Source organism: Macadamia integrifolia, chromosome 10 (genome assembly GCF_013358625.1).
Source record: "Macadamia integrifolia cultivar HAES 741 chromosome 10, SCU_Mint_v3, whole genome shotgun sequence".
In the NCBI taxonomy this organism is placed as follows: domain Eukaryota; kingdom Viridiplantae; phylum Streptophyta; class Magnoliopsida; order Proteales; family Proteaceae; genus Macadamia; species Macadamia integrifolia.
Window position 1 is genome coordinate 2,922,951 of NC_056566.1, and position 27,022 is coordinate 2,949,972.

The window sequence follows — 27,022 nt, forward strand, 5'->3', positions numbered from 1 at the left end:
AAATCTGTCTTGGTGTAAGGACCACGCGGCTTTTTACCGTTCTTTTTCACTAATAATGGAGCAAAAGAAAGAAAGAAAAACAGAAGAAGCTGTCCTCTTATTTCTGTCACGTGCTAACCAATTTCCACACGCCTTTGACTGACAGTGAACCGGTTGGTAACTTCTACCCAAAATTAAACAAAAAAAAAACCGGGTTTGGTAACAGATTCAGCTTGGCATGTGATACTTAGCTACCGCTTGGTCCCTATTTAAAGGATTAAATTCCCACTCAACACATATCCAAAACTCCAGGATTGAAGCCCCAACAGTCCTTCACTAACCTCTCTGCATCCACATCATCGACCGCAACCTACAACCAAGCGACAGCCCCTTTTTCTTATTCCTCACCTTTCGGTTTCTCAATTTCTCTAGCTGCTTCGAAATGGTAACTAGTGTTGATGCCATCCGCAAGGCTCAAAGGGCTGAAGGCCCTGCCACTGTCATGGCCATCGGCACTGCCACTCCCCCCAATTGTGTAGACCAGAGCACTTACCCTGACTACTACTTCCGCATCACCAAAAGTGAACACAAGACAGAGCTCAAGGAGAAGTTTCAGCGCATGTGTAAGTACCCAACCTTTCAATTTAATTTCTACCATTAAAAATACCCTCTCCCTCTCTTGGGTTTCTTAAATAATTAGAAATTGGATGGATTACAGGTGACAAATCCATGATCAAGAAGCGTTACATGCACTTGAATGAGGAGATCCTCAAGGAGAATCCAAGCATGTGTGAATACATGGCTCCTTCTTTGGATGCAAGGCAAGACATGGTGGTTGTTGAGGTGCCCAAGTTAGGAAAAGAAGCAGCTGTGAAGGCAATCAATGAATGGGGACAACCCAAATCTAAGATAACCCACTTGGTCTTCTGTACCACCAGTGGTGTTGACATGCCTGGATGTGATTACCAACTCACCAAGCTCCTTGGCCTCCGACCCTCTGTGAAGAGACTCATGATGTACCAACAAGGATGCTTCGCAGGTGGCACGGTCCTTCGTCTGGCCAAGGACCTTGCAGAGAACAACAAAGGTGCTCGTGTCCTTGTAGTTTGCTCTGAGATCACAGCCGTGACTTTCCGTGGCCCAAGCGACACCCACCTTGACAGTCTCGTGGGTCAGGCTCTGTTTGGAGATGGTGCAGCTGCAATCATAATTGGGGCTGACCCGGTTCCTGGTGTGGAGAAGCCTTTGTTTGAGTTGGTCTCCGCGGCTCAGACCATCTTACCTGATAGTGATGGTGCCATTGATGGACATCTGAGAGAGGTTGGTCTTACCTTCCACCTTCTCAAGGATGTTCCAGGCCTCATCTCTAAGAACGTTGAGAAGAGCCTTACTGAGGCATTTGAGCCACTGGGCATCTCTGACTGGAACTCCCTCTTTTGGATCGCCCACCCAGGTGGACCAGCTATCTTAGACCAGGTTGAAGAGAAGCTAGCCCTTAAGCCGGAGAAACTAAGGGCCACAAGACACATACTTAGCGAGTATGGAAACATGTCCAGTGCTTGTGTGCTATTCATCTTGGATGAGATGAGGAAGAAGTCCGCCGAGGAAGGGTTGAAGACCACCGGTGAAGGGCTCGAGTGGGGTGTTCTGTTTGGGTTCGGACCAGGGTTAACCGTTGAGACCGTGGTACTCCATAGCGTCGCTTCCTAGAAGCATACCATAGAGGAAACACAATTCATTTCATGCTCCACTTTCAATTTTATCATCTTTGATTTCTACTGTTTATTTGCTTCAAGCTTGTGTGGCATTAGATGTTCTTAATTTCTTCTCATCTAATATCAATGAATGAATTTTGATTCCTATAAGGGTAGCTTGTTTGGTTATTGATCGAACACAGCTTCTCACAAACTATTTCCTTAGTGGACCTCATCTCGATGATTTAGAGAGGAGTCCCATGGTTTTACTTAGAAATACTTGAAATGATCAAAGTGGTGGGGAAACGGCTCCCTTTCGGTGATCACCTTGCCTCCCATGAATGTTGAAAATGTTTGCCCTATTGATGCTTCTTTGTAGATTCTCATTGACTTTCGTATTAATGCAATTCCTTCGCATAGTTGTCTTATTTGTCGCGAGGGTTTTATCAAAAAAAAAAAATTTGCTTTCAGTGAAGGTCCGGTGTATTAACTATTTAAACTCTGAAGTTTGACAAACTTCACAGTTCCCAAGGACGATTTGACTATGTTATGAAGGACCATTAATCAAAAGTGGATCCACCATTCCAGTTAGAGAGATGGTTATTTAAGGAACGAGGTCAACTGCCATTGGGTCTCTTGACTTTCAGTTGTGATCCACCATCAGTCCAGCCCCCCTATATGCTAAGGAGAGCAGTCTCAATTGGTCCCATGTTCCCGCAGGATCACGCTGCCTTTTAAAGGACTCTTTTCTAATTTTTCTTATTGTAATTAAGAATATAGAAATACTTTAACACCACATAATAATCGTTATTGAAGCAATCACAAACAATAGGAGAGGAAGATCATTAATAAAACTTGGTGGAGTTAAGTCGTGTAATGGTCACTTTCTTTAATATCATAATCACCTTCTATGATGCAAAATGGATTCTAACGATACGACCTCCAAGATGAAATAACTTCTAAGATCTTCTAGTAGTTGTTGCACTCACTTACTGCGCCACGTCAAGATACTTTCAGGTTGTGCTTAATCAATCAAAACAAAGAACAATGAATAATAAATCCAAATCCGATATACAGTATCGTAGAACAAAGATAAAATTCGGAGTAAGAAAGAGTAGTTTTATAATACTTAGAATCATGATTCAAATATCAAAATACGTCCTCTAATTATAGAGAAAGAAATCCCATTTGAAACGTCCGTTCAAAAAAGCCCAATAGTTATGTTTATACATTGAAAAGTTACTATTACCGCAAGAAAGTGAGCCCATGTTTACACAATATGGGATTTGGCCGATTTAGCGGAGATGTGACCAACGTGAGTGCCAACCGGTGTTGGTTGTTTTACCACCATGTTGATCGATCCTCATTGTGTGTTAGACAGAGAACATGATACGTTGTGTTGAGCCTCGGCACTCTATCAAAAAAAAAAAAAGCCTAGCTCGGCTAGGCTTGATGTGTGCTCATTTGTAAAAAGCTCCCCGGACCAATCCCCGACACAAGGGAGGAGAGATACCTCTATCTAAAGAACCGTATCGATTCAATTTCCTTATATTAACTTTTTTTTTTTTTTCTTCCATTTTTTATGTAAGACTAAACATTCCCACACAAATTACCTTGCTCAAAAGTAACAACTAAAATTTCAAATCTTGGGGGAGTGAACACTAAAATAAAATAAAAGGATAAAGTTTTTTAATCTTCATTTATTTAAAACATATTTTAAAACAGTTCCCCCACAAGTTGTAAAAAACTGTCGGTTGAACAAAAATAAAATAGCTAAGCATATAAGAATACTAAGAAGCATCATTGTAATGCCTTTTGGACTTTAATCTCTATAAAAATTCAAAACCAGTTTATCTGTTTACAAATATTCAATACTTATAAAATTAAGTTTAAAGCATACTATACATAAATCTGTATCAGAATAACAAAATATGCCAAACACCTCATGGTACTGCATAAACACATATATCACAGGTACAATCTTGGTCATGCTCCTCCATTTCAAGAGGAAAGAGAGTCACAAGCCATAGGCACGACTGTACTTGCATCATCATCTAAAAGGGAGCATATACGTGGGGTGAGTTTTTCAACTTGCTCAGTGAGAGGTGGGGTTCATGCACAATCAAGCAAAAATAATCACATAAATAATTCATGATGCATGATTACAGAAATTAATCACGACATATATCCGTTGGCCTAGATAAAATGTCATCAATCAAAAGTTCTTGCAAAACTTAATCAAGTGTCTTCTTTGAGAATTATGCTAGCTCTTTCTTGATATTCACTCACGTTCTTTCTATAGACCCTTCTTGGGACCACCAATCAAAGTTTCTATTCTATAATTACACCAGCACTTCCCCCTAATTTAGGACACAATGAATTATATACAACAGAAGGTACCGTCACCACCATTGATTTCCCTCAGACCTCAGCCTTCCCTTTGTTAGGTCCATTTCACATCATCAAACCTAATCCTGATCCTCCAATTAAAAAGACCATGTTTCTAATTAAGAAGACCATTATTGCTATGGTTGCATGCACTTCATTGGTCAAATAAAACAATAGAATGCTCTCTATTTGTTGGAAAAGAAAATTAAATGAGGGACATAAAATTTCGGAGAAAGTTTTCCTCCATCTCATGGGAAGGGTTTTGCCACCATCTTAACATCACCTTATTTACGAATAATCAAACACCCCCCGCCCCCAAGTGTTGCACATTATGCTCTCTCACCCATCTGAAAGCCGTGGTTAAAGACTCAAGGGATTCCCCTTCACTGTGGCTAAAGAAAACCTCAGTCCTAGAATTTTTCTTTTTAGGCAAGAAAAATTTGTAGTTATTTATTTATTTATTTTATCACTAGCTACTCTATAGAAAGGGGAGGTGAGCGCTAAGAGGCTTGGACTTGAGCCCTCATGTTAGACATGATTAATATGATATTTTAGTCTTCAAATCCGAAGGATTGGATGTAAGTAAAATAAAATTTAATTAACTAGTAGAAAATGATTTGAAATTAGTGATAGAATTGCATAGAGTAGTAGTGGTTATATATGTGTCCTTTTAGGACAAGTTTTCCTTCATGCGGTGAGAGTTCATTACCCCAGTGTAGGGTTAAAAAATCCCTTGATTTTAGAATCTCCCTAAGATACACCCGTACTGCCCTAGCGCAGCTGAAACCCCCCCCCCCAAGTGAATGGATCCCCATCCGCCGTACCCAGGTATGGGGAAACTCGGTCCTCTCCTTTTTTTGGTTTTAAAATTTTGACCTTTCCATTTTCATTACCCTTATGACTAGATAAAATCGAGCAAAAGATAATGCGGTAATGCCTCTGTGATATTCTTTTTCATGATTTAAAAAAAAAAAAGGTGTGAAATAAAGAAAAAAACTAGGGATGTAAACAGATAGTCGAAATCCAAATTCGATTTGCATATGTATCCAGATCCAAATTCAAAATAATCTCAAAAAATAATTATCCAATTTGAATAGATAATCAACTATAATAAAAGAAGAAAAAATGGGTTAGTTAATGATCTCCAGGGTTTTTAAGTTTCGATAGATTATAAAGAATGAGAAAAAGAGCCAAGACAATTGAGAGACATATAGATTGAAAGCAAATCATACCTGTTAGGGGTAGAAAGGTCACGATCTAGGTTACACAACTCAGGGATGTAAGCAAACTGTCAAAAATCCAAATTCGATTGCATAAGTTAAGGATATAAATAAATTGTCAAAAATCAAAATTTGATTCACATCCGTATTCATTTAGATATATTTGTATCCAATTCAAAAATATCCAAATTCAATTACATCCAATTCATATTCAATCTGTTTATATCCCCAGAAAAACGGCCTTAGATATTTTTGAAGCCAAACGTCCGGTGAAAAAGAAAAATCTCCCTCAGCTTTCGAGTTCCCAATAAGAAGAGGGGAGAATTTCCCAAAAGAAGGTGGTTACTGATAAAAAACAGATTTTTTCTTTGACCAGTTTAGAAAGCTCTTAATAAAGGCAGGTAGGATCACCCTTTCAATCTCTCCATTTTTTTTTTTTTTTTTGATGCAGTGATGTTTAGGGAAAAAATTAGTCACTTTCACCAGCAACGGCAAGTCTCATCACCGATGGATGCACCAAACCATCAGACACATGTGTCACGTGCGAGACCCAGCTGGCTTTGCCGAGTGGTTGTTACTTGCCAATGCCCTCCACAAGACCATGGGTTGGTCAAGCACGTGACAACCCCTGATCCCCCTCCACGCCTCTATCTACCCCTCCCAGGCTCCACCAGGAAACCAAGCCACCCCTCATATATAAAACCACAGTCCGTGGCCTATTCTTCTCCAAGCAACCAATTGTTTTCAGTTGTTAGCTTCCGAAGTTGACACTGAAAACAAATATATCCGAAGCTTCTATCTCATTCTGATCACCACTGAAAAAATGGTGAACGTTGATGCCATCCGCAAGGCTCAAAGGGCTGAAGGCCCTGCCACTGTCATGGCCATCGGAACTGCCACTCCCCCCAATTGTGTCGACCAGAGCACTTACCCAGACTACTACTTCCGCATCACCAAGAGTGAACACAAGACAGAGCTCAAGGAGAAGTTTCAGCGCATGTGTAAGTACCCAACCCTTCGATTTAATTTCTACTCTCTCTCTCTCTTGGGTTTCTTGAATAATTGGAAATTGGATGGATTACAGGTGACAAATCCATGATTAAGAAGCGTTACATGCTATTGAATGAGGAGATCTTGAAGGAGAACCCAAGCATGTGTGAATATATGGCTCCTTCATTGGATGCTAGGCAGGATATGGTGGTCGTTGAGGTGCCCAAGTTAGGGAAAGAAGCTGCCGTGAAGGCCATCAAGGAATGGGGACAACCCAAATCTAAGATAACCCACTTGGTCTTCTGCACCACCAGTGGTGTTGACATGCCTGGATGTGATTACCAGCTCACCAAGCTCCTTGGCCTCCGACCCTCTGTGAAGAGACTCATGATGTACCAACAGGGATGCTTCGCAGGTGGCACGGTCCTTCGTCTAGCCAAGGACCTTGCTGAGAACAACAAAGGTGCTCGTGTCCTTGTAGTATGCTCTGAGATCACTGCAGTTACCTTCCGTGGCCCAAGTGACACCCACCTTGACAGTCTCGTGGGTCAGGCTCTTTTTGGGGATGGTGCAGCTGCAATCATAATTGGGGCTGACCCAATACCTAATGTTGAGAAGCCCTTGTTTGAGTTGGTCTCTGCAGCTCAAACCATTCTCCCTGACAGTGATGGTGCCATTGATGGACATCTCAGAGAGGTTGGTCTCACTTTCCATCTCCTCAAGGATGTTCCAGGCCTCATCTCCAAGAACATTGAGAAGAGCCTTACTGAGGCTTTTGAGCCGCTGGGTATCTCTGACTACAACTCACTTTTCTGGATTGCCCACCCGGGTGGACCGGCCATTCTAGACCAGGTTGAAGAGAAGCTGGCCCTCAAACCTGAGAAGCTAAGGGCCACAAGGCACATCCTTAGTGAGTATGGTAACATGTCTAGTGCTTGTGTGTTGTTCATATTGGATGAAATGAGGAAGAAATCGGCCCAAGATGGGTTGAAGACAACCGGTGAAGGGCTTGAGTGGGGTGTGCTTTTTGGTTTCGGACCCGGTCTGACCGTTGAGACTGTGGTTCTCCACAGTGTGGCTGCATAGAGAGATCATAGAGATTGATGGAAGGTAATTATTCTCTCTGGTGGAATTAAACCGTTGAGACTCCAGCTCTCCACAGTGCTTGTTCCTTTTTCACTTTTGGTTTTGGGTTTTTTTTTTTTTTACTGGAAAAAGCCTACTGGGTTGGGTTGGTGCGTTGGTTGTGTTGGGTCTTTGTGATTTACTACATTTAGCATCTCTGTAATGTAAGCTTCTTTATCTATAAAGAACAATAATTAAGATCATAACACTTTCTTTTTTATACATGTCTCAAATGCTCTGATAAGGCTCTGTTCAATGGGGGAGAGAGAGACAACAAATCCAAGTATGGGATCCATGGTTTGAGGTATCAATATCTGATCAGCCGGGTTGGCCAATACTGATTCCTGGCCGATCTTGTATCAGTGGATTGATATTGACTACTAACAAAGGGTAAAATGGTAAAAAAAAAAAAAAAAAAAATGGGAAATCCCATCTGATATGGCCCATCAGTATTGGTGAGAACTGTTTAGAACTTATTTTTAAAACCAAGCTATTAAGTAGAAGATGCTCAAGTCCTATTAAGTTTTTACATCTAACAACTCCCATTTGGGATAATTACTTTTGTGTGGAACCCAACGCATAGGGGTGTCAATGGGCCGGGTTGGGCTGGGTTTTCTCTTAATTCAACCCAAGCCCAACCCTGTCAGGGTTTAGCCCAACCCAACCCAGCCTTGATGAACCCTGATTGGGCTGAGTTTAACCCAATCAAGTCCAACCCAATACTATCGGTTACTTGATTGTTTGATCTTGATGTATTGCAGAAGCCAAAGACCAAAGTTTTTGTATGTGTATAGATTGTGGAAATTGAAAGACCTTTTTCTATAAGTACCCATCAATAATTATTAGCATATTTATATGATTATATGCTTATTAAACATGGTTGGGTTGAGTTGAGACCTCAACCAGGCCAAACCCAACCCTGCCTCGGGCCTGCATATCTCAACCCTAACCCACCCTATGGGCTGAAATCTCAGCCCAAGCCCTGTTTCGGCTCAGGGCGGGCTAGGGCTGGTTCGGGTTGATTGGGATTTTTTGACACCCCTACCAATACAAATAAATACATCAAACCTCGGGCTCAAGGCTTAGCCAGCCCACTATCAGCGCAAAATATTGGTCTCTAAACTACCATCTAGGCCCTATGTGTTAGCCCAAGATTTTTTTTTTTCACAATTTTAATTTCCAAATATAGGCCTTAGTCTATACTTCTACACCAGATAACCAACAGTTACTAGGGCTGAAGTTAGGTCTAGGCTCAACTCATTAATTACTTAGGGGCAAACTTGGATAGTCATCGGATAGAATTTGGGCCTTTATGGGTCAATGTCATCTATGGGCTTATACCTTACCTTCATATTTTCTTGGCAATCGACTTATAAGAATACATAATACACCTGGATTCCAAATTACAAGCATCAAGAAACCATGAAGTGAAATTAGGCCATATAACTATACATCAGGGATGAACCCTTCTTGCAAGAAAATCAACCAAATTGTTTCTCTCCCTTGAATATATGCAAAATTACATGACTCTAAATTGAAAGTTAAATAAGATATATCTGGATAATATGAATCACTATAATTGACAAGTCGGTATTGTCACAATTGAGGAAGGAGATAAGGACATAGTTGTTAGATTCAATAATAAGATGGTCCTAGATATCTTTTATATATAGCTTGTAGGAGGCCTTAATGAATTGCCATTGCTTCACCCATTATCACAGATGAGAACGTAAATGGTTCTAAGGCTGCATGAAGTGCCCTCCCTCTATGGTCACAAAAAATGAATCAAGACCTCCCTTTGTGCTCTTTGATCGGAGGAATGCATCACAATTAAGCTTAAGAAATCCTATCGCCGTTGCCATAAGCATTGAACCTGATTTTGTCTATTGATGACAAAATCATTATGTGCACACCAAATATACACAAGCTCCACCTTATGACATATATTGATGCCAAAACTAAGAAATAAGAATTAGGTATAGTCTAAAGCAAGTAGCCAAATAACAATAATTATAGTTCATAACCCATTTTGTAACCTCAAGAGTAGCAAATAGCCAAATAATTAACAACAATATGGGGAGCAAGTTGGATTGGGTCCCCAATCCTATCAACCCAATAATAAGTTTTAAATGAGATTTTATGTTTTGAGCTTCAATACCAAGAGTAATCACTTCCAATTCTATTCAATTAAAGCTAATGTTCAACTAACAATTTTTTTTTTTTTAAATAAAAGAAAGCTGATCAAGAGTTGCACTAGGTTAACAATATATATATATATATATATATTTTTAAATTTTTTAGATAGAAAGAAAAAGATATTACAAAGAAACTAGAAATATATACAACTGTTAGGGTCCATAGTAAAGTACCCTAAACTAACTAGGTCACCCACAATCCTTAAACACAGCATAGCAGGATTGGATTCTCTGCACTTGTACATCATCTTTACAAAACAAACATAAATTTCCCAGAAAGTGCCAAGACTAAGGAAAGGCCAACAATTGTGGACCAGTTTCGGAATAAGCTGAAGTAACTTCTGTGAGGAGAACCATACTTTAGTTATAGTCTAACCCTTAAGGGCCGCCATGCGCACTCCTTGTAGAATCCCACTAGCTTCAACCTCCTCTAGTGCGGAGGATGTAATTTCACCCATAGTAACTACCTGAAATTGACCTTGATATAGAACACCAAATAACCAAAAAGATCATGTTCCCAAAAGATTAGTAAAATCGGAGCAAACTAAGATTGGATATGACAAAAAAGGAAGATCGGAATGTCTCCCTAAGTGGACTTCAAGAGTACCTATAACAGATGGGTAAACAGTGTTATATACAAAATCCTCAAATAATTTCAAGTATGATATCCATCTATTTATCTTCTGAATGATCGCCATAGGGTTTGGGGGGGGGGGGGGGGGAGTGTTATGTATAAAAATAGCATTCCTATGTTCCCAAATAAAATAAACAACTATAGAAACAATGCTAAAAATTCTCATGCGGTCCGCCTTTGTCAAACTAATGTGTTGAAAGAAAAACTTAACAAACCCAATAAGAGAGGTCTCCTGCAGGGTCTTTGGGCATAACTTGAGAGGGCTGCTAGCCCAAATCCTATCAGAAAGTCACTCAAAAACAGGTGATGATATAGAGACACAGATTCCTTACCACATAACACACAATAAGAGTCAATATTCAACCATTTATTGAGAAATTCTCGAACAGGAATTCCATTAAGAAAAATCTTCTAGAAAAAAAAATACTTGAACTTTGGATGTACTTTGGGCTTCCAAAGAATAATCCACCAACTAGAGTGGAGGGAAGATTGGGCCTAGTAGGGCCGATTGAGGATTGACCTTGCTTGAGGTTGCGTAGAAAAATTGCAGCTCTATGGATAGAGAAACGACCATCCGTGAAAAACCGACACCGCCAGTTATCAGGCCTAGAAGAAATAGGAATCCTGCATAAAGCAGAAGTCATAGCAAGCAGAACAAATTTGCAAGAATATACTCATTCCAGATGCCTCTTCTAATCACCTCACATACTTTAAATTTAGAAGCAAAGTTACTGGAAGTGATTGGGAGAGAATAATCCAGAATGGAACGCATCCATGGGTCAGAAAAAAAAAAAAAAAAAAAAAAAAAAAAAAAAAAAAAAAAGGAAAAAGAAGAAGGAGAGAGAGAGAATTACCTGAGCCAACAGAAATGTATACCATTTTTTTTTAAGGGTAGGAATAATAGAAGCGATGTTGTTCCAAATCCAAGAGCCTCTCTTTTTCTGTGTATAAGGGTAAAAAAAAAGACCGTTCTGAGAAATATTTAGCATGAATGGCTTTCACATAAAGTGAGTTTGTTTCATTGAGTAATCTCCAACCTAACTTTAATAGAAGGGTCAAATTATGAGTTTTGGCATCCTTAAGCCTAAACCCCATCCTTAACAGGGGAGCGAATCCGTTTCCAGGATATAAGATGAGCCTTTCTATTGGAGCAGTTTGGGCCCCATAAACCATTCCAAAAACTTGCACAAATCGAATCAATTTGATGGCAACTTTTCAAAGGAAAAGCAAAGCACAACATCCAATAGGATGAGATAGAGTATAGGACTGATTGGATCAAAACTTTCCAACCTACATAAGAAAGATGATTGGATTTCCATAGTGACGATCCATTAGCAACTCTATCGACAATATAATTGAAAGCCCCAACTCGTGAACGTTGGTGGGTAATCTTAGTTACAAGATAGAAGATGTCCGCAAGGATTTCCTTGATACCAAGGAGAGAGCAAAGATGTGACTGCTCCATCGGCAAACCATTAGCATTGAAGAAGCAACCACTCTTTGAAAGATTGATATGTTGACCCGATAAATCCAAGAAAAGAACGAGGACTGCTTTGATCGACAGTAAATCCTCTGGTAAAGCTTGACAGAAAATAAACACATCGTTCGCAAATAAAAGATGCAAAATTTTTGGAGCTCGCCAGGTAGTCCTAATCCCTTTGAAGAGATTAAGATTTCTGTAGGTAGACAGAAGATGGGAAAGAACCTCCATAGCCAGAATAAAAAGGTATGTGCTCAATGGGCATCCCTGCCAATTAACCCTAGAAGAAGTGAAATATTCAAAAGCACATCCTTCCAATTTAATATAACAGGATACAGAGGACATTAGATAATAAATCATGCCATACCATTGCTGCCCAAAACCAAGAAACGAAAAGATACCCCTAATTAGATTCCATTCAATCCCATCATAGGCTTTTGACATGTCTATCTTGATAGCGACAAAACCAGTTTTCCCCTTTTTTTTCCGTTTCATAAAATGAAAAATCTCATGGGCCAACATAATATTATCCGTGATTTGCCTACCGTGAAGAAAAGCTGCTTAAAAAGGAGAAATGATCGATGGGAGATGAAGTTTCAGCCTATTAGCTAACAATTTCGTAACAACCTTATAGATAACATTACAAAGGTTGATAGGTATGAAATCCTCTACCACAGATGCATTCTCCTTCTTGGGAACGAGGCATATGAGACTATGGTTCGTACCAAAAGGAAGGGAACAGTTTATAAAAAAATTGGAAACAAATTTGTAAACATCATGACCAACAATATCCCAATATTCTCTAGAATATTCTCTAGAATATTCTCTATCATTGTCCCATATACCAATTAGGTAATTGACCGACACTAATCTCATAGAATTGGATTCCGAATAGAAAACCCACTCCTCGTCTAATTAGGAAAAAGAGTCCTACCCTATTTGACACACCTTGATGGGAGGGTGCAAAAAAACTTTATTTAATAGGACTCTAGGTCCTCCTCCTACCTTAACGTAAATCTCGTTATACCAAGAAAGCATTAAGCGAAGCTAGTGGGAGAAACCTAGAGGACCCATAGTGTTCGTGATTAGGATTACAAGAATAAAGATATGGGAAGGATATAATGACGATAAATTCTTCACGGTCGATGGTGAACGGTATGCATCGACCATTTTAGTTTAATTTTATGATTCAATGATTGTATGTCAAGATCCTATTATTATTATATAGTAGGAATAACATCCTTCAAGTGGTATCAAAGCTGTATTGTTACGCCAATACATTCTTGAATCATATGAAATTTAGTCTATGTCGATGCACGAAGCAATGGTTTCATATGCAAAAAGTTTATGATTACATTGCGCGTCACTACGTAAAATCACACATCAGTACTTTGCATATTGCTACAAATATTTTTTTTTTCCACGTGGACCCTTGGCCATAATTGGCTCTTGTTCTGAGTGTGGCATTGACTGCAGCTCGGTGGAGTTTGGAAATAAGGGACAATGAAGAGTATTGTTCATGAATAGTACTCGGTACTATTCACAGTACCCATATTATGTTAAAGTAGGTGAGTGGGTTACTCGGTACTGTTTATGAATAGTACTCGATATTGTTCATGAATAGTACTTAATACTGTTCATGTACCCATATTATGTTAATATGGATCTGATTGATCGAATTGGCTTGAATGGGATGAATTGTATTAGTTTTGATATTAATCCATATGATTCATGACCGATATCATACAGACAATTGCAAAATCCCTTCATTATTTAAAAAAAAAAATCTCCTTTATGTTATTTGCATGAGGCTCACAAGTATTGAAAAATTTAAACTCTAATTGTAAATTAGGGTTTATTTATTATACTTTACCCAAGGGTTTATTTTGTATAATGTAATTTAGGGTTTTGGGTTTGTGGCACCCTACTTAAAAAAAAAAAAAAAAAAAAAAAAAAAAAAAAAAACCAATATGTGGAGTTTAATAAAATAAATCCATTATGTAAGTCCATCTTTTCCCTGTTTAAACCATTAAAGGGCTTTTGATTAAATGAAACCATGAGCCCATTATGAAAATCAATCTATTTTCTTTGTTTAAGCCCATTAAGGGGTTATTGTATAAATAGAAAGAGAAATAAGAAATCAGAAACACTTTTGTCATTGTTTCTATTCTTAGATTATTTATTTCTATTTTGAATATGTTTCTCTTTATGCTTTATTTCTAATTCTATTCATAATGGAGATGGTTTCTTTGCACTCTCTAGTTAAGTTTATGCATATTTCATAGATTATACATCTATTTCTACTTATGCTTTCTATTTCCAACTAAATTTTTATGATTTTTAAAATACTATTTATGATAGAAATATATAGAAATATGTGTTGTTTATGTCCTTATGCATTATTTTAGAATACCTATAATGCTTGGATGATAATTTATGTTAAATTTAAATTGAAAGTGTATAATTCTTAAACTTAAATGAGTTTAGGGCATCAATGATTATGTGATTAAGTTGAATGGGAGTATCTATAGGTACACATTTTTCTTGATCTCAATAATTATATATGTTTGACATTAAACATAATTGTATCATATATTCAATTTAAATTTTAAACTTTAAGGTATTATGATGATCGTTATGTAACGGTTAAGATAGAATGGGAATATCCACAGGTATAATTCTTGATTGACTGCGTTGATCTATATATGATAGTTTAACGGTTAAATAGGATGGGAATATCCACAGATATACATATTATTTGACCATTTTGATGACTTAATTTTTTTACCCTAATGATATCTTCCATCTAATGTAAAGTGAACCACTAGCATGTTACCATTTCGATCCCACAGGATAGATTGTAATGATGCAATAGGTTGCTTTTCTAGAATTTTACTATTTTATTATTGAAACTTAAAGCATGGTGATTGATAAGCATGTATTATTTACTCTTATTTATAGGTTCAACACCTATCCCTATTTCGAATAACGTACCACTTCTGAATGGATCAAACTTTAATGACTAATATGAAGAACTTATTTATTACCTTGTTGAAATGAATTATGATTATGCCTTGCGTAATGAGAAACCTACTGCTCTCACTGATGAGAGCACTGATGATGAGGTTACATTACATGATTAGTGGGAGCGTTCCAACCGTCTTTACCTTTTATATATCATGAAGACGATTAGCAAGACTATGAAAAACTCTATACCAACTTCTGAAAATGCAAAGGAATACCTAACTAATGTAGAAAATCGTTTTGCTACTGCTGCTAAATCTTTGGCTGGGACTTTGATGACCAAGCTAGTAACAATGAAGTATACTGGTACTAATAGGATAGGGGACCATATTTCTGAAATGGTAAGTCTCTGTGCACAACTAAAACCCCTCGAATTAATAATGAATGAAGGTTACCTTGTCCAAATCATTCTGACTTCACTTCCTCCTCGTTTTTGAGCATTCAAGATCCACTACAATACAAATAAAGATAAGTGGACTCTGAATGAACTTCAGAGTATGTGCGTCCAAGAGGAAAGGAGATTGAATGACGAGGGAGGCCAGGTGGTCAATTTTGTATCCAACCAGAATAAAAAGAAGAGAGAAATTTTTAAAAAGAACAGTGCATCAAAGAAATCCTCCAATCCAAAGTCTGATGACAAGAAAAAGAAAACTGCCAAGTTGAAATGTTTCTTCTGTAAGAAAGTAGGACACCTTCAGAAAGACTGTTAGAATTACAAGACTTGGTTTGAAAAGAAGGGTAATGATTCTATCCTAGTATGTTTTCAGACCAATCTTGTTGATGTTCCTTATAATACTTGGTGGATTGATTCAGGGGCAACTGCTCATATTTCTAATTCTATGTAGAGCTTTCTTACAACCCGGAAACCAAATCAAAGTGAGTGCATCGTCTACATGGTAAACCAGTAAGAGTCTGAAGTTTGATCCATCGGCACTTATAGACTCATTTTGGACACCGGATTCCAGTTGGACCTTATGAATACTCTTTATGTTCCTTCTATTTCTAGAAATTTAATTTCATTATCGAGACTTGATTGTGAAGGTTTTAAGTTTACTTTTGGTGATAAGGTTGTAAACGTTTTTAAAGACACCAATATAGTTTGCATTGGATATTTATGTGATATTCTTTATAAACTTAATTTGGATTATAATTTTTCTAAATCCATTCTTGTGCTGCATGTGAATGTTGGATCAAAGCGTAAATCCAACAATGATGATTCCCATTCCCTATGGCATAGACGTTTAGGTCATATTTCCAGACGTTGAATGGAGAGGTTAGTGAAGCATCAAATATTATCAAATCTAGACTGCACCATTTGTATAGATTGCATCAAAGGTAAGCAATTTAAGACAAATAAAGTTGCTGCCAAAAGGATCAATTTACTTCTGGAATTGATACACACTGACATTTGTGACCATTTTGATCCTTGTATAATTGGTGAAAAATATTTCATCACCTTCATTGATGATTACTCACGATACTGTTATATCTACTTATTAAAAGAAAAATCTAATGTTTTGAATGTTTTTGAAGTGTTCTGTGCTGAAGTCGAAAATAAGTTAGACAGAAATATTAAAATTGTGAGATCTAATAGAGGGGGTGAATATTATGGTAGACATACTGATGTAGGGCAAAGTAAAGGACCATTTGCCTGATTCCTTAAGTTAAAGGGTATAACCTCCGAATACACAACTCCTAGTATACCTGAACAAAATGGGATTGTAGAAAGACGTAATTGTACCATCACAGAAATGGTACGTAGCATGATGAGCAACTCCTCATTGCCTAAATTCTTGTGGAGTGAAGCATTAAAGACAGTTGTGTATATCTTGAACCGGGTTCCTAGTAAGTCAGTTTCTAAAACTCCTTACGAATTATGGAATAGAAGAAAACCTAGTTTAGGGCATTTATATGTATGGGGTTGTCTGCTAAAGTTAGATTGTACAATCCACATAAAAGAAAACTTGACCCTAAAATCATAAGTTGTTATTTTATTGGTTATTGTCAGTGGTCAAATGATTACAGGTTTTATGCACCCACACACAGTAGTAGAATTATAAAAACTCGAACTGCTAGATTCTTAAAGGATGGTAACATTAGTGGGAGTGAGAAACCACGTAATATGGTGTTTAAAGAACATCAAATTTCCTCACCGTCTTATCTACATCGTAATAATATTGTTGTTCCACGGATGACTATTTATAATGATCTTGTGGAATAACAAACTATAGAAGATGTACATATTCATCATGATGATGTTATCCCACAGGTGACTATTGAAAATGAAACTATGGAACAATAAACTATTGAAGATGTATCACTCTATGATGTAGTTACCACTGATAATACTTTGAATTTTTCTCAACCGAAAATTCAAGGAAGACCTTAGAGGGTTAGGAAGTCTGCTATTCCTAATGACTATATAGTATATCTCCAAAAATCAGAGTTCGATATTGCAATCGAGAATGACCCATTAACATTTTCACAGGCCATAAATGATAATGATTCTCTTAAATGGGTAGATTCCATGAATGATGAGATGAAGTCCATGACTAACAATGATGTCTGGGATCTCATTCAATTACCAATGGGCTTTAAGGTGATTGATTGTAAATGGGTATTTAAAATCAAACGCGACTTGAAGGGTAATATTGAGAGACATAAAGCTAGACTAGTTGCAAAGGGATTCACTCAGAAATAAGACATTGATTACCATAAAACCTTCTCTCCTGTCTCTAAAAAGGATTTTTTGAGAATCATATTGGCATTAGTAGCTATTTATGATCTAGAGCTTCACCAAATGGATGTGAAAACTGCATTCTTGAATGGGGATTTAGATAAGGAAGTCTACATGAACCAACCTGAGGGATTTAGTGATCAAGGAAAAATAAATCTAGCGTGCAGACTTAAGAAATTCATATACGGACTTAAACAAGCTTCCAAACAGTGGCATATTAAATTTAACTACATCATTGTTTCCTTTGGATTTGTTGAGAACACCTTTGATAGGTGTATATATCTGAAACCTAGTGGGAGTAAATTTATATTTCTGATCTTATATATGGATGATATTTTACTTGCTAGTAATGATTTTGGTTTGTTGAGTGATACAAAGACCTTTCTTTCTAAGAACTTTGAAATGAAAGATATGGGTTTAGCTTCTTTCGTTATTGCATTGAGATATTTCGTGATAGATCTCGTCGGATACTTGGGCTATCACATAAAACCTATATTAATAAAGTTTTAGAAAGATATGACATGATGAATTACAAATCAGGTGTTTTCCCCATTATCAAAGGAGGGAAGTTCAATCTAAATCAATGCCCAAAGAATGATCTAGAAAGAGCACAAATGAAGGATATTCCCTATTCTTCCACAGTAGGGAGTTTTATGTATGCAATGACTTGTACTCATCCAGACATCAATTTTGTTGTTGGTATGTTAAGCAGATATGTGAGTAATTTTGGCATACATCATTGGGTTGTAGCAAAGAAGATGATAAAGTATTTAAAGGGGACTAGGGAGTACATGCTTATTTACAGAGCATCTGATCAATTAGAAGTGATCGGATATTCAGACTCTGATTATGCAGGATGCCTCGACAGTAAAAAATCTACATCAGGATACATCTTTCTACTTGCTGGTGGGGCGATTTCTTGGAAGTCCAAGAAACAGACTTGTGTCTTCACTTCTACTGTGGAATCAGAATTTGTGGCATGCTTTAAGGCCACCTTTATGGCAATTTGGTTACGAAACTTTATCTCAGGACTTCAAATTGTCGACACCATTTCGAAGCCGCTAAGAATGTATTGTGATAATGTTACTGACGTATATTACTTTAAGAATGATAAGCATTCAAGTAGAGCGAAGCATATTGGAGTAAAATACAATTCTGTGAAGGAATCAGTTCAGAAGCAAGAAGTATCTATTACATACATCAACATAAGTCTGATGATTACTGATCCTATGACCAAGGCATTAGCGCCTAAACATTTTATAGATCTTGTGATGGATATGGGTTTATGTAAAGTTTGATGTAATGGTCATATTATGTTAGACACTTTTACTTATTTAAATGATCATGATATTTATTGTTTCTGAATATTTCTCACTTTATTATTCTGTGTACACATTTTATTTAATATATGTGAGATATTATGTTGGACCATTTAATAATAGATTTTTCTATTCTATTCCCTACTTTTGCATATGTTTGGATGAGGTTATTAGTGTTGTGACCTCTGTTAGTTAAAACGGGAACGGCAAAAAAACATTGTTCAGTACGCATGTTTTAAACTGATCAAAACGTGAACGGGACAGTAAAAAATACGGTCAAATACGGTAAAAACGAAAAAAATAAAAAACGGACGATACGTGTTTTAAACATTTATATTTAAATAATATGGTGTCAAAAAAAGGGCAATATATAGACATAAATTGACATAATAATTCTCTAAATACCTAGATAACAATCAAAACAAATAGCCCCATTTTAAACGTTTCTATTTTAAAACGTTTATATTTTTTAAAATCCATTTTTTACTATCAAAAAAACGGGACGGCGTTTAACACAGCAAAAAAACTTCAAATAGTCCCGTTCCCGTTTTTTACCGACTTTCTGTGAAAAATTCGGCAATCGACGTTTAAAACGGCAAAAAAACGGGACGGCGTTTTAAACGCGTTTTAAAAGCGAATAAACTAACTAGGGTTGTGACTATGGAAGGGAGTATGTTGTTATATGATGTATAACCGCCATGATCCACATTAGTAGTTTTGTTCAAATATGATATTATGATTGTGATGACATAAAGTTGATGGGTTTACTTTCAAATACTGCAGTATGATGTTATAATCCAAATTATGTTTGAGATTGTTATTATGTGGCCATACGGTTCAAGTGGGAGATTGTAAAAATATTATCTAGAATATTCTCTATTATTATCCCATATACTTATTAGGTAATTGACCGATACTAATCTCATAGAATTAGATTCCAAATAGGAAACTCACTCCTCGTCTAATTAGGAAAAAGAGTCCTACCCTATTTGGCACACCTTGATGGGAGGGTGCAAAAAAACTTTATTTAATAGGACTCTAGGTCCTCCTCCTACCCTAACGTAAATCTCATTATTGGCTCCATCACCAAGAGAGCATTAAGGGGAGCTAGTGTGAGAAACCTAGAGGACCCATTGTGTTCATGATTGGGATTACAGGAATAAAGATACGGGAAATATATAATGACGACAAATTCTTCATAGTCGATGGTGAACAGTATGCATCGACCCTTATAGTTTAATTATGTGATTCAATGATTCTATGGCAAGATCCTATTATTATTATATAGTAGGAATAACATCCTTCAAAAGTGTCTTCCCTAAAACTGCATTCACGAACATCAAAAGCTGAATCCATAATGGTAGGAACACTTGTTCCAAATCATAATTCTCATCATCAAAAGCATGAGGAACCAAATGCAATAGTGACTGATTAAACCACCAAGGGGCTGCAGAAAACACCATATTCCTCATCTTACTAGTCCAAAATTCCACAAAAAAGCTTCCACGTTCATAACAACAAATATAAGAGGCACCTTTACTCTCCCAAAGAGAAACAAGAAAGTCATGGAAAATCTCGCGATTAAGCTTAGGAAAACCCACAATGTAGTAAAAAAGAACAAGGTGATGCAATACAACCTCTAACCTAAGAGGTATCATGTTCCAGCTTCACCGAATGAGACAAGCCAACCAAATCTCCCATAGGAGAGCAGAGAGGAAGATTCGGAGCCTTCCAAATTGATCAGAGCGACTGAGATCATCCAGAAAGACGATGAGGCCGGGCAGAATCAGAGCTACCAGAAGGAAAAGAAGCACCTCCTCCACAAGGCAAAGTCGAAGGAGAAGAACCTAGAATACCCAAATTCGAATCTTGCACCATGATAGAAGAGTAAAGCCATAGAGAACTAAAGCAACCCACGCACCGCCGTATACAAGCATAAGAAGGAACAAAAAGACCAGACAAAGGCCAAGAACGTCTGTCTCACTATAGCAGGGTAGAAAGAGATATCAATGAAGACGAAGAACACAAAGTCGAAAGAAAGCACAAGAGAAAAGAAAAACATAACAAAAGCGAGATTAGAGGAAAAGGAGGAATCCGTCTATAAAAGAGACCATCAAATCTGTGCACACAAATCAAAGATTATACTGTATAACAATAACCTAACAGTAGAAGAATATATACAGTAGAAAGAAGAAAAACGGGAGAGCAAAAAAAGCAAGGAAGGGATGATGTACACAAAGGACAAAGACCAATCGTAAACCAACATGAAAGGAGAGACAGACACCAAATCAGATGAAAACAACACTAACCTAAACAAACCCAGCACAACCATCCCACAAATCCGAGCAGAGATATGCAGCAAGGAGAGGGAGATCAACAGGTTTAAGGGGGAAGATCCAACCGAGACCAGGAAGAAGACACAAATAGGCAAAGAAAAGAAGAAAACAGATAAAGGGAGTGGGAAGGAAAGAAAAGGGGTCAATCATCGAAAGTGAACAGCAAGAGAGTCTTCATGGGACCTTCGAAGGTGCATTAGTTCCCATTTCGAATCTCCTTTTGACTCTTCACTGATCTCCTGCGCGAAAAAAAAAATCACTAAACTATATTTGAGTCCCCACTATTAATGTTTGATTAAAGTGAAGGAAAAAAGATAGATGTTTGGTCATGATGACTCTACGCCAAGATACAATGGATAAGATTTGGTCCAAGTGTTTCTATCCCTCTCATTTCTTGTCCTTAGACAATAGTTATAGTTCATAACCAATTGTATGTATTGTAGCTCTTATCTTAAATTTGTGATTCTTTGATTTTTCTTACTCAATTATTATTATTATATTTAGAAAAATGAAAAATATTACTCGACCAAGTCACCAGGTATATATTGTTGAGGAAGAATCAAATTGAAAAACCTAGTTCTTTAAAATTGGTTAGTGATTATCTGCCGATGTAATATTATTATAGGGAAAAGGTCCTATGAACCTAAGGTGTTCCCTACGTCTTCTCACATTTGATTTTTTTTTTTTATTATTTTTTTTTCTTTCCTAAGAAAAACTTCTTGAGATGGCATAAGAAATAGAGTAGGTTCATGAACCCTTTCCCTACTGTTAATTTGGGCAAGTTCTACAATTTTGTAAAATGTGGTTCACAAATGTAGAATAGTAGTAGCGAATGCATATTGGAAAAACTTTATTTATATTGTTTATCTCAATAAACTTCTAGGGAATGTTTACTATTTTTTAGCTATTTGAGCAATTGGATTTGGTCAATGTTTTGTATGCCTTATGGATTAATCATATGTCAAATTTTATGCCCAATTCACTGAAATATTCACCTGTGAACGTCCAAGCATTCTTATATTTTTAATCTGCCTATGTATATCCATTCACCTTATTCTAGTCCCTGGGTTTAGAAACTTTATTTTGCTACTTTTTGGCTTTGTTTGAACTAAACTTGACATATAAATAGAGACCTTGATAATTATCAATCCACAAAATTAAGATCTGTTTGAATTTTAAAAGTAACCGTAAGCGTACAGATCAGTGTAGCTAACGGGTCGAATACAAGGAGAGCAACCGCTTTATTTTAAGCTTCTTTTAATAATGTGAAAGTGTAACGATTGATATTGGTGATCTACTTCTAACTACCTCCCTAAAACACATGCATCTAAAAACGTCATAACCAACACATCTAGGAATTTAAATACTTCAAACCAAGCAAATAAAAAGTAAATAATTGAAAGTAAAAGTTCTAAAATAAAATAAAAAAAAAAAGGACGAAGGCTAGAGGGAGGCACACAAGCAGGTTCCTTTGCTTAACTCGAGGGATGCACCTCAAATAATGTAAGTTTCCCTACTTGACTAGAGAGTAACTCTTACAAGGGCTTCACTACTTCGCTTTAGAGAAAGGGAAGCAAAGTAAATAACCGAAAATAAATGCAATAAAAGGATGGTCCACAGCTAGAGAGGGGTCAAAGCCAACATATGCATCTAGCCAAGGACCTTGGGGGAAAGGGAAAACAATAAAGTAAAGACTGAAATTAAAAAGCTAAGTTAAGAAGGAAAGGGTAGTTAGGAGAGGAAATGAGAGGGGGGAGAGAAGACTTATGAGAAGCTTACCTACCTGAACTTCAATACTTGAATTTGAAAACTTGATTGAGATTTAAAATACTACTAGTACTAAAAACCAGATCTGGAATAAATTAAATCTGAAATTGCTAGTACTAGAGAAGACAAATTTGAAAGAGAAACTTGAACTTAAATAGAGATGCTTCAAAGCTTGAATCTTGTTACCTAGATCTAAACCTTGAACTAGAGAATTAAAATTACAATTCCATAAACCGTAAATATGAAAGAAAACTTGCATTCATTAATTAAAACTCCATTACAAAAGTGTTTACAAAAAAGTAAGAAGAACTAAAAGAGACTAAACCTAAATAAGAGAACTAGAGAAAGAGATAAAACCCTAAAATTGAATTATACTCCATTACAAAAGCCTACGGAGAGAGAAAAAGAGAGCTAAAAAATAATAACTAGCCGTGCTCTCCCTTTGAACCTTTTATAGAGAAATAGGGAGAGACCAACGATAAGGGTTTGGGGGGCCCACAATTGTGAGGTGGAGGAGAGAGAAGAGAGAGAGAATCGTAGGAGAGGAGATCTCCCACGATTTTCCTATATTTTTTTCTCTTTATTCTTCAATCTTTCACAAAGCCCCCCCTCTTGGACGATTTTCTTTCCTTGATTAGATCAATTTGGACAATATTTAGTAGTTCCATCCATGCGCTTGTCTTTTTTTCTCCTTTTTTTTATTTTTCTCTTTTATTTCCTTTTTTCTCTCTCCTGTTGCGTAAGAAACCCTTTGGCTGACCTCCTTTGAGTAATGAGTAGGAGAGAGAAAATATTCCTAAAAAAACCTCCAATAAAAAATAGCAACTAAGAGGTTCAAACTTAAGACATCTTAATAAAGAAGGGATTTTGTACACCACAACTCACCAACTACGCTAGGTAGTTGTTGTTACCAAAAATGAATCTTCAATTACTTAAGGGTGTGGTCCATCGATCCTTGTTAGAATTTAGAATATTTTTTTGTACCCCTGGGACAACTGCAAATGGGTTGGTTCTACATCTCGGTTCAATTCTGATCCATTATTCTTTTTTTGACCTGAAAAGAATAATCACTTGTACGGTTGACCAAACGAATGTGTACTTTTAATTGAACATGTCCATCTTGCTCAGAATTTTGTCCTCTTCGCAACCATGAAAAGAAATAGAACCTCTTTACGTGTAAAATTGGAGATATATTGTCTAATAGTCTTTAAGGCCTTGAAAATTTAAAACCTGCAAAAAGAGAGTAAAACCCAAGGTAGCTCAATTCTAAATATGTAAAATGCATATTTTACTACCCTATATTTCACACATAAATGTGCTCATTAGAATCCCTATGATGACCATCATGAGAAACTTATACAGGACAAGTCATCCTCGATACCTTAGCCATTGCAAATAATATACATTATATATATATATATATTTTTTTTTTGGTAATAAAAAAAAAAAAGAAATCTATTCAAAATATAGTAGACAAGTGTATGTTCTGGGGGTCACTATTAATTACAAATTTAGTAAATAAAGAGAGATGGGCTAAATTTTTGACAAAAAATACCAATTCGTTGGTAGACCTGAGCTTAAACCAAAAAAGGGATTAAAGTCTATGTCAAAAATCAAAGGTAGAATGCTCAAAGGCCACGATTTGGTACTAGGGTCCCAAAGAGTTGCTAGATCACTATTGCCACTCCAAATCTCCTCCACCCGCTATCCTAGCTTCTTAGTTTGCCTCAATCCAAATAGTAGAGCTCTTGTGCCTACCTCAGTATGATTTCCTGTCACATAATTGGACATAAAAGGGAAGTAAATATTATGTTGGATTAAACAATAAGCCCATCCTGTCATTCCTAAAGTTATGTCAAAGAGTTGAATCAATAAGAATGTTTTTCTGTTCGTATGTTCTAGAGCTACATTATATTGATATTAAAAATACCATATATAGATAGAGAAGGTAGTCCCCCTCCCCCAATCTTAATTTGTTAAAAGGGTACCAATTTTGACTCTTAGATGAGAAGAAAATATCATGCGTTGTTCTGTTTTTTTTTTTTCTTTGTCTGGTAAGATTATCATTTGTTGGTCACATGTCAACTTTAAAGATCTACTTTAATCACATGTTCTTTAGTGTTTTGCACCTCTTCTTAATATTTCAACAATCCAAAATGCTAGAAAAATTTGCATTTTTAAGTATATGTTTGACAGAGTTGATTCAAATCACAACGGAAATTAAATTTAATGCAACTAATCCCCTATGATTAGACCTCATATTGGTAGGGGATACACTAAAAGAAATTTTCAATCATTAGAAGGGAATACATAAGTTTTTTTTTTTGGTAGAATTGCATTAAGTACCACATATGCAAGAGTTTGGTTCCTCTCCTTGCGGATAATCACAGGAAAGAAAATGTGTGCCCAGTGCATGAGGCTCCAACCATTATAGAGTCTGGGTATGATTATAATATATGCAGCCTCAAACCTCCTCCCCTAATACGGAAAGACTGTTTCCAATTGCCCCCAGGCCAAATCTCTCATTCGGTAAGCAATGCTTCTGCAAGACCAATGAGTGATGGTAAGGCATGTCGATTCAAACCCACGACCAACCAATTCGAATGGTGATAAAGCAAAGGCTTTCTTCGACTAGGCTACCAACCCCATTTGATAACTAAATGATACTGTAGTATCTAATTTGTACTCTTCCTTGTTTTGATTAATATAGACTTGTTTGTCTAATATTAAAAAAAATATGTGTGAGTATCAAGATTGCATTATTTTCCTTTTTCCTTTGTTGTAATCATGGTAAGGAGCTTTGTCTTAGAAGACATGTTTATACGATTGCAATATATTAGTTATGTTTCCACTAAAGGTGGTAACAAGGAGACAATAGATATCATTTCCTAGCTAGCTATAGTTACAACCATTACTTTGATTGCCACTAAAGGACCCCAAATAAAGGGATATGTACATAATATCTATATGGAATAATAATAACAGTAATAATATGTCTTACTTTCATTTCAAACTTTAATTAATTATCACAAATTTTGAATATCTGAGAAAATTTGAATCCAAATTCAAAAGGGTTCTCCAATGGGATCATATACCTTTCAATCAGTTTCATGTTTTATGGAAAGCTTTTACATTTCTAGACAACTTGTGAGTCTTAGTGAAATAAGGCAGAATTTCCGGATTCTTATATATATAATTTGATATCAATTCTCAACCATTTTATTCTAAGTGTTACAAAACATCCAACAGAATCCCATAATAAGTAGCTTCTTCAGCTAATAATTAAAGGTAAAAGTAATGTCTAATGTGAGCGCGTGTGACGTGTGTGTGTGTGTGAGAGAGAGAGAGAGATATCCACACCCTATTTGTCATACATAGCTTTGGCCTTGTCCTTGTGGCCTTGTGGGATCCTATTCTTCTTCTTCTTCTGTTTTTTAATGACGTGAGAAGGACAAATACCATGTATGAACAAGGATTTTACAAAAAGGTGCTCATGTAAGTTTTTATGGGGGAGTGTGTCCCTGTGCTCAGACACATAAGGTGAAATGATTCGGTCAATCCTATCAAATGAAAAAAGATATCTTTGTTGATGCTTTATCGTAGACTCAAGTAGGCCTATGCACACACCCAAGAACCACACTCCCCCACAAGAAATACTTCGGCGTAAAATAACCTCGGCTAGTCGGCTTAGGACATGAAGGTATTCTTCAAGGGTTTAAAAGCAAAATAATAATAAATTTAAAAAAAATTAAAAGGGAAAAAAATATATTTGTCAAGAATATTTAAATAAAGAAAAAGGTCGGGTATGCCGCCGACATTAAGTATGCTAGCACCCATTGTGTCTATCTCTCTCTTCCCTTTTTCTGAAATGACCCTCATATCATTCCTGAATGATACTCCATCATGTGTTCTTATTGGTGCTATCTGCTAGCATACTTGATATCGACGGTATACCTATCCCTCTCCCTTTAAATAAATATATAAATTGTTTAATACGTATCCTAAATGTCAAGAATTATTTGTTAATCAAGGTTTAAAACCCATAATCAAATACTGAATTAACACCTCCCCTCAATTCTCATTCAATTCAGATCGAAATTAAACAAAATGAACCCCATAAATTAGAATTGGGAA

General features: G+C 36.6%; 3 protein-coding genes across 3 annotated transcripts; all 3 read left to right on the forward strand.

Moving 5' to 3' along the window:
- The first annotated feature begins 275 nt into the window (after window positions 1–275).
- LOC122090911 (chalcone synthase-like) lies at window positions 276–1,844 on the forward strand. The gene is made up of 2 exons (XM_042660675.1): window positions 276–602; window positions 698–1,844. The coding sequence occupies exons 1-2, from the start codon at window positions 422–424 to the stop codon at window positions 1,687–1,689; spliced, it is 1,173 nt and encodes a 390-aa protein (XP_042516609.1). The 5' UTR covers window positions 276–421; the 3' UTR covers window positions 1,690–1,844.
- Window positions 1,845–5,996: 4,152 nt separating this feature from the next.
- On the forward strand, window positions 5,997–7,616 carry LOC122090913 (chalcone synthase-like). The gene is made up of 2 exons (XM_042660678.1): window positions 5,997–6,282; window positions 6,366–7,616. Exons 1-2 carry the CDS (start codon window positions 6,105–6,107, stop codon window positions 7,355–7,357), a joined length of 1,170 nt encoding a protein of 389 aa, XP_042516612.1. The 5' UTR covers window positions 5,997–6,104; the 3' UTR covers window positions 7,358–7,616.
- A 10,371-nt stretch (window positions 7,617–17,987) lies between these two features.
- LOC122091563 (secreted RxLR effector protein 161-like) lies at window positions 17,988–18,764 on the forward strand. The gene has a single exon (XM_042661573.1). The coding sequence runs from the start codon at window positions 17,988–17,990 to the stop codon at window positions 18,762–18,764; it is 777 nt and encodes a 258-aa protein (XP_042517507.1).
- Window positions 18,765–27,022: the final 8,258 nt, after the last annotated feature.